General features: G+C 35.5%; 1 protein-coding gene across 2 annotated transcripts in view; it reads left to right on the forward strand.

Annotated features, from left to right (window-relative positions):
- Positions 1-6: 6 nt before the first annotated feature.
- STXBP5L (syntaxin binding protein 5 like) overlaps positions 7-17,880 on the forward strand; it is a 188,719-nt gene continuing 170,845 nt past the window's right edge. For both annotated transcript variants that reach the window (XM_018074685.2, XM_018074686.2), the window contains exon 1: positions 7-790. In XM_018074685.2, the coding sequence (XP_017930174.1) occupies positions 593-790 (198 nt within the window). In that variant the 5' untranslated portion in view covers positions 7-592. The remainder of the gene's footprint in view (positions 791-17,880) is intronic.

The raw sequence follows: 17,880 nt of genomic DNA on the forward strand, positions 1-17,880 counted from the left end.
GGGGTGGGCAGGGAAGCAGAGAGCGGGAGCCGCGGCAGCGGCTGGGAAGCGGGGATCCGCTTCTCCGAAACCCTGGGGGCGAAGGTTACCCCGGCTGAAAGGGGTCTTGAGGTGAAGGGGAGATTGAATGTAGACGAATTTTGGCAGTTTTGTTGAAATAATCAAGTGCCGAGGGCAAATTTTAGGCAGATAAGATAGAGGGATGGATCCCGCTGTTTTGGATGCCGGCTTGAATTTTTTATTTACTTTTCTGTTTTGACCACTGCTAAATGTGGATTTTGTGAGAGAACCCGATGGCTCTTGTTCCATTATTCCTTGTTTGAACGTAAATCTTAGTCCTGCTGCTTGTGGATTTTTTTTTTAATTTATTTTTTAAAAGGACCTTTCCAAGTAGCTTTCACGTCTGACAAAATGAAGCCTTTGTATTTTTCGATCAATTATACCTAATATTGACGTCCTGTTTGGTACAAGAGACTTAAAGTGCTGCCTCACTCAGAGGACCATTAAAGACTTTCCCGGTCGCTACATGTAGCTGAATGTGTTACGACACATCCTTTCTCCCCCCCAAAATCTCCCGAAAGATTTTTCCAAAATGAAGAAATTTAATTTTCGCAAAGTTTTGGATGGTTTAACTGCCTCATCCCCCGGTGGAAGCAGTGGTGGTGGCAGTGGCAGTGGAAGTGGGGCTGGTGGTGGCTCCGTGCACCCAGGAGGGACTGCAGGAGCTGCAGGGACACCCAGAGAGGAGATCCAGGAGACACTCACTTCAGATTATTTTCAAATTTGTAAGGTAAGGGCTGTATTTTTATTTTCTATGGAAACGATAAAAGCTGCGTTGAGTTGGGGGGGGGGGGAACAGGAGGGCAGTAATCTGATACCAGTAAGCCTTTTACTTGAGAACTGCAGTGGTTGTATAAGGACTTTGGGATGAAAAGACAGATCTAGTGGATTTTTTTTTTCTTCCTGCTGCAGAGTTGGGGTGGTCAGTAAATTCATAGAAATCTTGATTTCTGCATTCAAGGCCAAATCCTAAGTTCACACTTGGATCCCAAACTACTGACAAGATTGTGGGCAGGAAAGCAAATCAATTGGTGCTAGTACAGATAAAATAAGTGATTAGAAATTTTAGATTGTATATATCTACTTCCCCTCCTCACTCTTTTCATCCTCCGTGCCTTTTTTTTTTTTCTTTTAAGATAAAGGCACAAGCTAGAAATAAAAGACAGTGCACTGATTACTGAACATAAGACTTCAACTATTTGTGAGGGACTGGATGTACTTTCAGGATGGCTGTTTATCGTTAGTACTAAAGATTATAATTGCATGACAGTAAACTTAGTGGGACAGCATGAATACCACAAGTTGCCAAATTTGTTTGGAATTGGTTTTCATGTTTTGGTCAGGTCTTTAAGTGAGAATTTTCTTTGAGTAGAAAGCGTAAGATATCCCTGCGTGTTTTGTTTTGTATCTGTCTTCTGCAACAGAGCTTTCAGTGGTGCTCTTAAATGTACCAGTAAACCGGTACAAACTATTTGGTACTTCTGACTAACTCTGAAATATAAAAATCATGTGTTTGTAATGAAGAGCAAAAACAAAAGGAGATGATATATTATGGTCCTCTGCTGTTATCTTTAACTTCTATGTGAATTCTGTTGGCTTTACTGCAAGTTTTGTTTGCTTATTTGTTTTGATTAGAAGCTTCAAAACCAAAATTTTTAAGTAGTGCAATGTACATTATTAGGAGTAAATGGACTTCATCTATTAAGTATACTTTCCTTTTATTAATCAGATACCACTTGATTTGAAATTTAGGTTTTGGTCAACTCCCAGCACGTTCTCATTTCTTTTTTGTGTTTTGGGAAGAAGAAAGCAATAGAAACAACCAAGACAAGCTGTAAGTTTGTGTGCAGAGCTAGTCCTTGTGAAACACACAGCTTCTCTCATCTCAGATACCATGTTTCTAATTCTGTTTGGCTTCCAGCTACAGCTAGTGTCAAAACTGCTACAGAGTTCAAGGGAAGAAGGATGAGCCACTATGACTTAAAGACTCAGAGACTTCTGAAATAGGTTTTACATAATTCTATTTTTTTAGATACATAGTTTTTTATAGTTCTTTGCCATCCTGAAACAAAACAGGTTCAGGCCTATTAACTCAAGTTATTCTATAGTTTAATGGAGCATCAGTAATGAGTGTATACCTGCTTCCCAGAGTTGAATTGGACTCCTTTTGCTTATGGACAGTAATAATTTAGCATTTTGTGAAACTCCAGGTATTCAGTACAGTGATTTCCTATTTTTGTCACTTAAGTAAAAAGATAATGCAAACAACCAAGACACATTAAAATATTATTAGAAGGTCTGACATTCTAAGACTTCTAAGTAAGGGTAAAGTCAACATGGTTCTTCATGTTTAAGTCATTTGATAGGGCTGAAGATCTATATTTAGTATGATATATTTTTATTTTTCATGACATTTGCAAAAATAAAAGATGAATTGAAATTATTTTTTGCCTAATCTCCATTATTTCTCTTCTTTGGCTTGATATTACCTGAAGACAGTTAGTATTATATTCTAATAGATCTACCTGGAAATAAATCTGGTAGATCTACTTGGAAATAGATCTACTTAGTGTATAGGAATATGTCATTTGAAGAAGATTTCAGTAGGCTGTATTTGCCTGCCTAAGCTCTCAGGTTGAAATGTTCTCAACAAAGTAAATATTTGTACAGGAAAGCTTTTGGTTGTTTGCAGCAGCTCTTGCTTATGAATGCATGCTACTGCAGAAGTCTATTGTATATGAAATATCAGCTTTGTGGTTTTTTTAAGATACAAAGGTATGCCAAAAGCAAACTTCCAAAATACAAGGTGATTATGTGCTCATAAAACACTGCAGTGTGTATTCAGTGGGCTCTACTCAATCAGCTCTGTTGCAGTTTAGTAACCTTATGAGGATGTTTGAATGAACCCCCAAAACCTCTCAGGCCCCGATCCTGCGTTAGGCACTGTGCAAGTGCTCTGGAGGCAGTGGGACCTGACGCAGGCGCAGCTCTCACCCTCCCTGCTTCAGGGTGCAGGATCCAAGCCATAATTTGCATCTCAATCACTTCAAATTAAATTAAAAACACAACAAGGCATACGTAATCCGAACTCTGTCTTCCCCAAGCTTTTGTTGTATAGAACTTCTGATGTTTCAAATGTGTATTTTCGTGTTCAGTTACATAAGTTATACAGGCTGCATATTTAAGGATCCATGATCTGTGATCCTGCTGCACACAGAACTGAGTAAAGCTAATGGCAGTTTTGGTTTGTTATGATCTGCAGGATCAAGGCATGTGAGCTAACAGTCTAAGTAGCACCTCAAACTGGTTTTTCTTTCTTTTCTGATTATAAAAATCTTCATTTTAATGTGAAACATAAAAGCTGACTCATAGTTAAGAATTAAAGGGCCTTACCCTGCAGTTTTTATGTAAATAAATTTCCTTTCTGAAGTTTGTGGGAGGTCTGCTTGACTGAAAGCACAGATCGAACCCTCTACCAGAAGACTTTCACTGGTAATACACCTGACTTCATTTGTAACACACCTGAAAGCCATCTCTCCATCTTGTGACATTTTTAGGATGCTTATTACCACAGTGTCTTCTTGAGATACAGATTAGAACTTAATAGAAGTAAACTGAATATTTCATTTTACACTGAGATGTTCACAATGAGTTACTTTTGGCATTTATATTTAACATGTTAATGTAATCCTCTACATTGAAAGAATGGAATATTTTTGAAACTATTACATATGAAATAGCTATGGCCTGTTTTAAGCATAGTAAATTTAGATGTTGGTGGCTCTACTAATGAATCAATGGCACCATTTAAAAAGTGTTCAAGCAACGTGAAATTTTGTCATACCTATTTTGTGACAACAGGAAGCTGGGGTACAGTTTGTTATATTGAGGGGCTGCTCTTGGAATTTGGATATCCAGGTGGAAATCATGAAAGTATCAGTTATAATTCACATTAATTGAATATGCGAGATAACAGCAGCATCTGAAATTTAGACGTGATCTAGTAGTAAAGTCTGTATTAATTTTAATTGGGATAGACCTAATTTCCTTGGGTTTGCTGCTTTCTATTTTCTCTCTGTATAGGTGTTGGGTTTTTTTCTGACAAGGATTTTTTAGGCTCAACTGTGTTTGTCCAGAGCATTTAGAAACTCAAATACAGCACTGGGGAGAGATCTGCTATTAATACAGGAAGTGAGAAGATCACAGTTAGGATGCTTTAAATCATTTGCGTAGAACTTTGAGCAGAGGGAACCTAAAAGGAGAAAACAGTGATTTTATTACTTTTGCAGAAGGTTGTTTGTTGGGGGATGACGCAGCTGAGAAAAACCAAATAAGAATGAAGTTGTACATTTTTTGTACATAGAGTATGTTCTTCCTGAAAATAAGTGCCCCGTATAGAACTACTTTACCTTTTATTGAAGAACAAGCATAGGGTAGAATTTGTAGAGCATGAGGTTAATAACTTTATGCAGAATATGTTTGAAATCAAGACCTCAGTTAAAAGCACAATAACAGTTGCACTTTACTAGACATAAAATTAATCTGCTCCAGTATGTTTTCTTTAGCTGTAGGCAGCAACTAGATACCCTCAAAAAGGTTCAAGAACTGCCAATTTAGTCTTCTTCTCAAAGAATCACTTCCCAAATGCTGATGGCTATGGACTGCTTTAAACCCCAAAGCATGAGATAGCTATTCTTTTCCAAACTGGCCTTCATGTTATTACTGGGTAGTCTTGCAATCTGATAAGCATCCCTTTGTATCTTGCTGCATTATTGATAGTACAGTCATAGTTTCAGTATGCACATGATCAAGTCTTTATGTAAAACCCATGGAAGCAGGTATAGCTTTAGAATTTTGTTAAAACTCGTATGGAATCCCGTGGCAGACTGCAATTGTGTCTTCCTAATCCTACTTACCTTTGACAAAAGCAGGCCTTCAAGATACAGCCAATCAGTAGCCAATTTAAATACCTCAATTATTTGGATTTCCTATCAGGTGGTCTTAAATCTTAATTCCTAGAGTTTATAGGTGGTAATACCTTATTTTGTCAACCTATGAAGATAAACATTTAGTCCCCCTTCTGACAGCAGTCAAGTAGGTACTTCAACTGCACATGCAACATGATGCTATAGTTCAATGATAATAGAGAGAAGATGAATTTTGGAATGGCAATTAAAGCACAATGCTGCAGGAGCATATAATTCTATTTTTGGTTATGAGGAATAAAAAAAAATAATCTTGCTATCCCATAGTGTTTTAGTTAGCTTGAGCTGTTTGGTTAATTTCTCTTACCTCCTTAGTAAGGTCATGCAGGGAACAAAAAATAAAAGGTGTGTGAAGTGCTACATGTCAAAGAAAACCCATTTTAAAATTAATATGATTACTTGTAAGTGCTCAGAGTTCATTCAATATTTTAATGGTAAATAAGATAATGTTGGGAAGGATTTTTTTCCTATATACCAGGGTTTGGATCTAAGGTTAGATGCAAAACCCTATTATGTTAAAACTACAGTCACAAATGACACTTCTAAATTAGGTTATAGTAATTTTATGAAATTTGTGGTAAGCAAAATGTATTTTCTTTTTTAAATGTTTGTATTAATTAGAAATAGAATTCATCCATGATAAAGAGCATAGCACATTAAAATCTTCTTTTTAAGGAACTTTGAAAATTTTAAGGTACCTGTAGTAGCATAACTGGATTCACTTGTTTTGGTTTTTTTGCAAATATCTATGGTTTTGCATCATTGTGTCTGGTTGTTAATCATGTATTAATCCTAAATGCATTAATGCAGAGCCTTCATAGCCAACACATGCAATTACAGCTTCAAATTAATTTTCAGACTTTTACAAAAAGGTTACAAAACAAAGCACTCAGAAGTTCCACTTTTTAAAAATAAGTTTGCTTGCAAAGAGAACTTTTAATTACATGATCCCACATTTCTTCTTTAGGTTTAATTTAGCAAAACAAATAGTGTTTGCTCATTGGAAAGCACTTCAATATTTCTCTGCATACTTAAAACTCAGAGCATGCTTGAATATTAAGTTCCCTGTGGACTTTTGCAACAGAAGTGCTCACCACTGAAGTTCCGAAAGCTTTATAAACGTTAATGAATTGACCTTCACAATATTTCTGTGAGATGAAGAGGATATTATTCCCCCTGTATAGATGCCACAGAAAATCCCAAATGCCACAAACATTTAGTGTCCACTATCTTGAGTTTCCAGCTTGACCTGCTTTACATGTGTTTTTCTTGTAGCACATTTAACACTTTTATATCTCATCCTTCCATTGCACCTCCCATTATTTTCACATTCTATTGCACATATTGTGCACACCTACAGAATGATCTTTAGGCTCCTTGTTCATACTGTTAATTTATACATCCACCTTAGATAGCCCGAATGGCTCTGAATTTCCTTTTTGTCTCAAATGACTGCAGGTGGATTTCTGGCTCCACGCTGAACTTGTGAATTGCACCTGAGGTATACGAATACCATCAACCTCTACTGTCTCAAACTGGTCAATCACAAAATGGGAAAATGATTAGCAGCCACATGTGAAAAGCTTAATTCACAACCATTGGCTTGCTCATTTATAACACTAAATGATAACAGCATTGATAGAATTTTTTTTCTGCAATTTTCTATCTGAATTGTACCTTGTACATTCCTATTTTGCACCAAATAGACAAGTTTGGTAGAAAACAACTCTCAAATTGTTTACTTTTGGTTTGCCCATAGGACAGGTCAGACTGTACTATGCATGGGGGAGACAGAAGTTCTATGGCAGACAAAGATAATTAATCCTTACAAGTGGAGAACAAATTCATGCTGCATAGATTATCTTAGTTAACGTATGTTCTAATTGTTCTGCTTTTTATGGTTGACCTTGCATTTTTAGCAATATAAGAGTCATAGAATAGGCTGAGTTGAAAGGGACCCACAAGGATCACTGAGCTCAACTCCTGAGTTCACAGATGAAAACCTAAAAGTTAAGCTATTTGCTGTAATTTTGTGTGCCATTTCAAATGGGTGCTTTGAGGTTTGGTTTGGTTTTATTTTGTTTTGGTTGTTTGTTTGTTTTTTTTTTTAATCTGTGGAATCATAGATATTTGAAAGGACCTTTAAGATCATTGAGTTCCAACCCCTCTCCCATGGGCAGAGACACCTTCCACTAGACTGTGTTGCTCCAAGCCCCATCCTGCCTGGCCTTGAACACTGCCAGGGATGGGGTACACACAACCTCTCTAGACAACCTGTTCCAGTGTCTCACCATGCTAACAGTCAAGAATTTCTTCCTAGCCTTTGATCTAAACCTACCCTCTTTCCATTTAAGGCCATTCCCTCTTGTCCTATCACTATATACCCTTGTAAAATGTCCCTCTCCAGCTCTATTGTAACTCCTTTAGGTGCTGGAAGGTGCTATAAGAGCTTTCTCTTCTCCAGGCTACAGCTGCTAGTGGAACTGGACACATGGGATATAATGTACATCACCTGTGGGCCACCACTTAGTTAATGAGAATTTTTCTCACTATTGCACCGAGAAAAGCAGTTTTTATTCTCTTCTGGGAGGACAGAGGAAATTCAACCTGGTTAGCCCACGTAACAGGAGTGTTCTGATCAAATAACTGTCTCGTAAAACATTGGTTGCATAAGCAACTTTTTTTTCCCCACTCATTTCTGAAAGAAAAAGACTTGTACATAATTTTTTTTAGGAAATGAATGAGAAAATAGTTAGAAGTTCGTGGATAAAATTATGAAGATTTTTTCCAAGTAGAAATACAAATACTATGCCAAACATGCAGCTGTCCTCAGCAGAGGTAGACTAAATCTAAGACAGACCTCATTCTTACTTAGTTTAGATGAGTATCCATTCACGTTTGATTCTTGTTCTGAGATGTCTGATACCCCCTGTGTATGGTGTATGCCCAAATCCCTTTTTGAGGTCTATGTGAAAATACTGTGAAAACTTAGCATTAGTATGCTCACTTTATAAACTGAGACAATGAAGCAGCAGAGAAGTGAACTAATATACCCTCCTAAGCTACCTGAATATACTGGTCTATTGGCTATTCTAAGAAAAAGGGGTTATAAAAACAGCTTATGGGATGTATAAATTTGTCACAATGTGTGATAGAATCATTATAGGGGAAAATTAGAGGAGTGTAGGATAAGAAGTACAAGTAATGTACATCTGTGGAGAGGAGAGGAGAGAAAGCAATATTGATAGGTACAGATGGCTGGCAAGTATGCTCAAATGTAATAATGTAATGTTATCTTTGTGCAGTGCTGTGTCCATTCCTAGCAGATCACCAGCAAAGACTATGAATAATAAAAAATGCTAGAGACAATCTGTCAGCTGTCTCTAGGGTCAAAGTCTGACAAGGTACACTTTTTATGGTTCCCTTGAAGTTAAGTTGCATATAGTACTGAAAAAAAACCCATTAATATTTAAGGCTTTGAGGTGGTGAATGTGTGGACTCAAAAGTAATCTCATTGAATTCAGTGGTATATATGTAGGTGCATGTGTGTATGGTAATATATCCTTATGCATAATTTGAATCCAATAAAGTAAAAACAATTGCTTGTGTTCCATTTGAAAATCTGTTACATAAGAATGCTGTGAGATCAGACACTCAGAAGTCAGGTCCCTTATTCAGCTGGTATTCAGTTATGTCTGTATCTGTGGCAATCTAGTCTTTATTTAATCTTTTTATTTTCTTGAAGTGTCTGCTTGTATTTTGCTCCTGTCCTCCATCACATTTGTTTTGAACAGTGCCCAACGTAATGGGGATGCTGGATGCTATTCTCTGTGTGTTCTTTGCAACAGTTCCTATGAGAAAATCTCTGTTATCCATTGGACATCACAAAAACTTATTCTAAATAAATTATGAATGCTTATCTCCACTTTGTTCATCCTGTTCTATCTATTGTACTCCTTAAGTGTGGAGATGTGCTTTCAGTTACACCTGTCCATCATCATTTGTGTTACAGTTACAGTCTATTGTAGTTGTGGATTAATTGTAGTGAGTCTTAAGATCCCTAGTTTATTCATTGTTTGTCCCTACATATATTTTTAAATGCTCACTGAATGAGGCAAAGGCAGGAAAAGTGGTGTGTGGTTGTGTAAACAGAGATCTGATTCTTACGATCCTTGGATATGGTGTCTTCATTTGTGCCTGTGAGCTCTGTCCTTGGTACCATTATGGGCAATGCAGAGGGGGATAATAACGTACAAGGTGTGCTGGATTTCACTGATGTTAGAGGGGAAAAACCTGCCACAAAATACCTCCATATCATTTGGAATGTATCTTCACCATATGTGAGATGAGATGCTGGCCATCTTCAGATTAAATTCTTGATTCGACATCAGAAAAAAAATTCTTCAGATTGCGCAGAGCATTTATTCAGGAAGAAAGTAGGAGAAGGTTAACTATGAATTAGTATTAAATAGTAAGCAACATTGAAAATGCTAGTTATGAAATCTGGTAATAGCGTTTGTATACAAGAATGCCAAATTATGTTGCAAAATAGATTTTCACAGGAATAAACCAATAATACAGATTATATCAAAATAGAGTTTTAAGACAGTGTTTCTATAGCTTCCTCCCCTGCCTCCTCCCCCTCAAAAAAAGAAACGCTGCCCAAAAAAAGAAACCCCTTTGCTACTGTGATAAGAAACTTTATCACAGTAGCAAAATTTTTTAAATCCTCCAACATGGCCAATTTTTAAAACATTAAAATATTCTGAAAGCAGCAACCAAAACATTTGCTTCAGAAGAGTAACCACAATCAGCCATAACAGAACAGAACATAATCAGCCTAAAGTAGCGAAGTTTCAGAAAATCCAAAAATGGGAAGTCATGAAAAATTAATTAGAGTTATTGCTATGTTGGTCTGATGTAAATTCAATAAAAACAGTTTTGTTTGTTTTTTCTTTTTTAAATTTCTCATTAAAGTTATGAAATTTTTTTTTCTCTGCATCCACAGTAAGAGTGAAGACAAAAATATTTTCCTTTCAGGGCTATCAGATTAGTTTTTTACAATTCATGTAAATACCCATAAAACAGATCTCCATCAGATAGATGATATTCTAAACCAAGCTGTTTGAAGTTCTAGAGTAATACAGTTAAATGATGCAACAACAACAACATCAGTAAGAACTGCTATTTGAATTACTTCAATTGTAATATTCTCCATTTGGACAGAAGTCTTGCTTGAGTAGGTAGGCCAAATTGAGCTTTGAAATCAGTGGTTTAGGGTTGGGTTTTTTTTAAAATAATTTTACATTATATCCAAGGCCAAATATAGTTTTGTTAACATCCATGGCATTTCTCTTGATTGCTGCCCTATTTCTTCTTGCCAGTTTAAATGGCAATAATGTGAAGTACATTATAGCATATTTACTGCACAATGGATGCAATTCCTTTGTGTTCTCAATTTTTCCTCCCTTTCTGTATATTTGTCTGGGTTTGTTGGTGGTTTTTTTTTGTTTGTTTGTTTGTTTTTAAACTTGGTAGAGCTCTTTTAGAAAGAATAGGAAAGGAAGAAGTGAAATAATTTTGCATACAACGTCCTCCCTTGAATTTAGGACTTCTCCAAAGGGCATAATACCTTCCTTGGGATGGTTATATCCATGTGTTACCCTGTAACTTATTAACTTACCACTGTAACTCAGTGCTGTGGTAGATGTAGCGAGATGGTGTAGTTGCCAAGCAGTTGCTTGGTCACAGCTACACTGATTTAAATAGATCAAGCAAGTAATATTAAAATTCAACCACTCTGCTTTGGGCAGGTGGGATTGGAGTGGACAGTCTGCAGAGTTCCCTTCCACCCTCATCTGAGCTGTGAACTGGGAATAATGCAGCTCAAGGATCAATGTAATTTTATTTATTTGTGGATTTTTCTGTCTAAATTACATCATTTTGTATTTTCAATACACTACAGTGTATTTCAAGGAACAAGCATGAGAAGAATACTTTCTGAAATTCAAAAGGCCTTATTTTTCCCCTGTGGTTTACTTAACTTGGCTGTTTGTACCTATATGAATCACATGTAAATAGGACCATCCTTATTTGATAGTCTTCAGCATCCAGCTTGCAGAACTGAAAATAACAGTGGAAAAACACATCTCTGAAATATCTGCAGACATTTTTGTCATGGAAGGAGGAACTTTAGAGAGGACTGCAAGATTCCTTCTTCATTTTAGTTATTTATTTAAAGCTAATTGTCTGGAAGATGCCTTTGGATGTACTTTCTTTTTCAATGCCGAGCAATATGAGGAAATTTAAAAATTTTATGATGTGTGGTAGCATGTTTCAAAGAACAGTCATATGGTCTGCATACAGACTTTTTAAAAACAGTAGAGTGAAAACAATATGATACTAAAAGTGTAGACTTGATACTAATTTTTCAAACCTTGTTTTAGGTTTTTCAAGTACATTAAGCTGCTTCCAAAAAGAAATTAACTGACTTGTATATTATACGTATGATTTATTTCAAATACTCTATAATCCCTCTTATTTTTCATATAACTATCAGTGTGTACTATTTGTGAAACTAAACTTTTAAAATTCAGATTGCGTTTGAAGTCTGCTTTAGGTCCAGGACCTAAAACTATTTTCTCAAAATTCTGCTGTAGCTAATTAAGTTGACCTTTTATAACAAAGTAAGTTTTGGAATTTAAAAATTAAAAGACAAACCAAATTTGCCTATTACTAAGAATATTATTTTTCTATGCCAAAAGTTGTGTATTGAAATATGAAACTCTGATTGTGCCCTGTGCGTATCTTTTCTTCCTGCCCCTGCATTGCCTATTTCAGTAACATTTCTCTTTTTCCCTTGTGTGCCCACATTTCTGTCTTTATTCTACTGTGTTTTTCTCCACTAATACTGCTCCCCTTTTTCTTCCTCTCTCTGTTTTACTGCTGCTGGTGAAGATAATAAGCTCATAAGAAATACCCTGCTGAGACAAAGCAACGGCCCATATCGCCCAGCAGTCAGTCTCTGACAGTGGCAGCACAACGTGTCACTTAGGAAGAGTAATAAGTTGGATCACTTTCTGCAGTCCATTCCCTTTCTAATCTCCCATCATCCACCATCGCTGGATTTGAGATGTCAGAGAGTGTATCCTTAGCTGGTCCTTTTAAAATCCATTTATCAATAATGGCAATGAATTTGTCTAATGCCTTTTTGAGCCTTCTGATACTGTCAGCCTTCAAAACCTATGGCAGCAAATTTCAGAAGTTCATTACCTTTTTTTCTGTTTTAAACTAATCTTTCATTTATTTTGAATACTGTTGTTTCGCCAAATTTGTTTAACATACCCACTCACTTGATTATGCAAATCTTAGTCATATCCCCCCACAACCTTCTCCTCTCCAGACTGAAGTTGCAGTGCTTTTAGTGTTTCCTGATAAGGTCTCTGTCCATCACCTTGAGCATTAGTTGTCTTCCACAGGGAAGACAACTCTGTCCATAGAGATGACAGCTCTGGATCAGGTCTGTCTTTTCTTCTTCAGATGTGGACACTAGAGCTCCATATAGTTCTCAAGTAATGGGCTCACACAGGTTTTATGTAGCAGCAAAATTATGCCCTCTGTGTTATTCTTTGTTCTTCCTGCTAATGTCCAACATTACTTGGCTTTTTGACTTGCTGCTGCATATTAAACCAAATACTTCAGAGGAATGCCAACTGCACCCAAACTACTTTCCTGGCTTGTAAATGCAAATTCCAAATTTAGCATTGTGTAGACCTGTAGATTTACTTTTTTCTCCTCCTAGATGCCTTATCTTACATATATCCACACTGAAGTTCACTAATCAACTTCTTGCCCAGTTTAGTCAGACTAGTGAGCTCTTTCAGGAGTTTGTCACCATCAGTAATGAATTTCACTATCTAAAGAATCTTACTATGAGCTATGAACTTGGAGATTTCAGTGTTCATTATCTTTTATAGGTAATCCTAATAATAAATAAAATTGGTCCAAGCACTCATCCATGAAGAATTATACTTGTGAATTTTTTTCAGAGTAAAAACCCATAAAACTCTATCCTTTGCTTTCTGTTATCTAACCAGCTTTCAGTCCACAAATAAACCTTTTTCTTCAGTCCCATGACACCTTTGCTTTTTTAATAACGTTGCTGTGGAATGTTATTGGAAGGCATTTGTAAAGCTTATGTATATTCATATCCCCTTTATTTACATACGTGCTGACAGCTTCATAGAATTAGAGAAAACTAGTCATACAGGATTTCCCATTGAAGAAACTCTGCTGACTTCTGCAACAATCTTTATCTGTGTGCCTTGTTAGTCTTTATTTTACCATCTTGCCAGGGATAGCAATCAGCCTTCCCAGTCTACAGCTCCCTTTTGTAAATGGCTTTTCTCCAGATGACTGTTTCTAGCTTTACACCAAGAAAAAGAGTTATCTGTGGGTACTTTTATCTAAGAACAATTAAGAAAAGATAGTTTTTTAAAATATTCTCTGAACATGCTCAGAACCCCTGGTTCCTAATATAGGTTGAGAGCTAGATGGAATTCATGGCTTGGGTTTGGAAAGTTTTAGCTAAGCTCTGATTTTTACAAAAGGTATTCCTTTGAAAAATGAAAATGTAACTAATAAAAAAGTATCTCTCCTGTATTGTTTACTTAGGTTGGAAGCCTACTGATATCTTGTCCTCTTTCCATTTTTCATGAGTAGGGGTCAGTTTTACCAATCAGAGATAACAAACACAGAGGTCTATAAATGAGGGATGTCATGGTTTTACAGCAGTATAATACATAGCAGCTCCTCTGGAAAGGCACCCATTTTCACCACTACAACCTTTGAGTACCACAGTACTAAAAATAGTACTGTAGTGGTGAAAATGCTGTAATCATTGACATTTTTTAATTTCCTTTATAGCCGAATAAGAGGCTAGAGAGGTTTCAGTCAACACTTCATCCTCTGTTTTGTAAACCAATCAATTACTTCTTCAATGAGGTTTCTGCATGTGCACATTGGTCACAGTTTGGAAGCAGGCTCTACATCCTGAGTCACAGGTTTAGAGTACATAGTTGAATTTCAACAAATAGACATCTTCTCAAAAATTATTTACGTAAGTAAATATGTTTGCTGTCAGATGTTACGCAAACCTGGGTATCTATAAAATATTAGCAGAAAAATTATGAATTTTAGGTTTGTGCAAATTAGCAGCAACACTTTTGGCTATAAACCCTATTAATTGGCTGATACAGTTTAAAATTTGGTTTAGTTCTATATTTTCTGGAACTATTTAGAAAATATTATAATCACTTTTAAAAACGGTGCCTTTGCAGTCGGATATAAACCACCACAGATAGAAATTAAGAAAAACTCTTATACTGAAAAATTGCATTATGCACCATGTGAACAATTACACTGGATATTGCATATTAGTATTAGTGCAATTTTTTTTTTCAGCTAATAAAATATGTCATGGTATCTTAGACAGAAAAGGATCGTTGTATTCTGTACAAGATGTTGAAATGTTCATTGGTAGATTACTAGCAAGCCCAAATAATCAATTTCCTATATTAATTTAGGTAAATTGGTTGTGTAAAGATTACTTTAATGACAGATACATGCAATTCACTGCTTAAAATTATTTAAAAGAGGATTTAAGAGAGAATAACAAAGCTGAACAAAGATTTATTCTGAAAATATATCTGCATTTGCAATTGTTCTGTTTCAAAAATTTATTTTGCATATAGCACATAAACTGTATGTCCTAGGGAGCACAGACTGCCTCTAGAGACAGCATGCCAAAAAAGGAGGCATAAAAGGAAGATGGATAATGTGGAGAAAAGCAGTCCTGGCTCCATCTGGTGTCTGTTTTTTTTTCTCTCTCCCTCTTTTTTTTTTTTTTTCTTGACATCTTGGCATTTGTGGTAGTTAGGTCCTATATTTCTTTGAACCCTGACTGATTTTTTCAGTGTAGTTTTTCTGCTTTTGCCTGCTGTTGAGATAGTTTAATTTGGGGGAAAAAATCCACTTTGTTTTGTGTTTCTGAGCACCACCAATACATTTGTTCTGTGTTGTTCCCACTAGATACAACTCAGATTAAGTAGGAACGTAGGGGTTTTTTCGTTGTTTTTTTTAGTCACCCTAAAATCAAGTTAATTTTGTGGCCTTCTCTTCCTCTTCATCTGTATTAGTAAATGCTGTAAGGAGGCCCAGGCACAGTTTTGGAATTGTTATTCATCCTTACACGTGTGTTCACATTAGCTGTATCAATGCATAATTGAAAAGTCTACTCCAAGTGCTAGATTTTCATGTCATTTTTTCTCACAGTCCTCAGAAACAGAAGGATTGTTGGACTAGAGCTGAGGATGAGAATCTGAGAGTATGGAATGCTACAGATTTTCCCTATTCTTTTGTTGAATAAGATTGATGTTCAGAATAATTTCTGAGGCTGCTCTAATTTGTGCCAAAACCTCAATCACAGAGATATCTTTTTCTGCCCTAACCATGTACTGTATAGCTTGGCTCTACTTCCAAAATGGTTTTGTCCTTTTAGAGTCCTAATAAATATAAATATTTTACTGAAAAATTTTAATTTACTTGGATGCCCAATAGATTTCAATAGTTACTTTCTTATATATATTATACAAATGGCAGAATTTTAAATTCACAATTTTGTGAATTGCATTCACAAAAACTTCCCAATTGGACTTAGTCTAAATACTGAAATTTGGAAAATGGCTCCAAAACAGAAATAACACATTTGCGACAATCCTAGAGTTCAAAAATTTTTACTGAGCTATGATCCTGAAAAGATGTACATCGCTGTTCTTCTAAAATGTAGTTCTATCTTAAATATAGGACCCAATTAAAATTTCCAAATGGGAAGTCTGATTACAGATTGCAGAAATACTGAAATACTAAATATGTAGGCAAGAATGCAAGTAAGTCTTTAAAAATATCGATCTTTGCAATAGTAGTGAAAGCTCCAGTCATAGCTAAACATCAGAAAAGCATACTGTGACTAGAACTGATAGAAATTCAAACTTTATTATAGAGAGGATTTTTAAAAATTAGTAATTAACAAAAGTAGTTGGTGAAATATATGGGGGTTTTTTTTCCAGAAAAGGAAGAACACTTATTCACCATAATACAGAATTTGCAAATATAATAACATATTAGTAATGCAGTTAGGCTAAATATTCAACATTCTAGAAAATACTACAATTCATGATTCCTGATGATTTTGTGACATAAGAGGTAAAACCATTTTTGTGGTGTGTAAGTCTAGTAGCAGATTAGATGCCAGAATAAAAACTTTATATTTGAACAATCCTAACACTTAAGATGAGATGATTAAAAAAGAAACCAAAAAAACCAACCAAACAAAAAAACCCCAACAGCAAACCACAAACCAAACCAGAAATGGAGTTGTAGAGGTCTCTGATAAATGCCTACATTAATATAAAACGTAAGTTACTTTTCTACAGCTTACTAAAGTAGCATATGCTTCTGGATTTTTTGCAGTCTAGAAACCAATAGTTTGACATTCTTTAAACAACCTCCCTTATCAGCAATAATTAAGATATGAGACAAGTAAGATCTCTTTTAAGGAAGTGGTTATTTGCTGAAAAACATACATTTGGTTGTTCCCAAACTGCTTGTGAATATCAGTTCAAGTGTTTCCAGCTGCAGTAGAAGAGTTGGAGTGATACAGCTGTGAAATCATCAGCTGCCTTTTACTCAACAGGTCTGCAATTAAGGAGTCCCTTTTGTTGAAGCTGTTCCATAGGGAACTGCTGAATGCTTAAGCAGACGTAGTTCTTGAAAGAGATAATTTCAAGGAAGAAGAAGATATCTCAAAAAGTTAAATTTCATTCGGTTCAAAGCACTTCCTCTCCAATCTCAATCACATACTAAAAAAAGATTCAATCCTAGAGTTCAAGGTTTTATTATGCTAAATAAAACATTATTATTATACTAAAAAAATACTAATTTTTACCCATTTTTATGTAAGCAGTCACACACACAAAATTAATTAATATTCATTTTAATGTGTATTCTTATAGTCTAGTCTAGTTATTTTCGATTTTATTCTTATGTTAATGTTCTCCCCCATTAGGTTTTTCCTCATAAGAATCAGGCAAGTCATAGTAGTCATAACCTCCAGGTTAAGATAACTTAAAATATTGAGACAGTCTTCAAAGATGTGTTGCATCATGCTCAGTTCATTTATTCCCCAAAGTATCTCTTCAAAAATTAGAATTAAAAGCATAGTATTATAAATAAAGATTAAGAAAGGATGAGTGATTCAGTTGCTCATTTTGAGAATATCTTCTCTGGCATCTTTGTTTTCTAAATTGATATTAAGGATTTTTACCGTGTAGACTCAATTCAGTTTATTGGTTTATTGGATCTCTTCCCCTGGACATGTTCCATTTCTTTCTGCTGGAGCTGTTCTGTTGAGGCTGAGGTTATTTCTGATAGTGTTTTGAGAGCATATTATGTGTCTTTTTTTTCAATTTACAGTTCAACTGCCTTGCATATTGAGGTTATCTTTCAGTATACCACATAAGCAATATATGGCAGTTGTACAGTGATTTATACTTTGCAATCTACTTTGTTGCAACAAAACCATTTTAAATACTACTGAGGAAAAAGCATAACAAGAATTTCTAGTGAGCAAAATTCACTTCTGTATTCAAAATACTGTATCTTTTTAAATACTTCTCTTGAAGTATTCTCTATACAACATACAGAAAAATATAGATTCTCTTCCTGTACACATCACATAAAACACTCATGCTGTTATCTGTGGTTACAGTTCAATCAC

This window comes from Manacus vitellinus, unplaced genomic scaffold, assembly GCF_001715985.3.
Source record: "Manacus vitellinus isolate BGI_N305 unplaced genomic scaffold, ASM171598v3 scaffold_28_pilon, whole genome shotgun sequence".
In the NCBI taxonomy this organism is placed as follows: domain Eukaryota; kingdom Metazoa; phylum Chordata; class Aves; order Passeriformes; family Pipridae; genus Manacus; species Manacus vitellinus.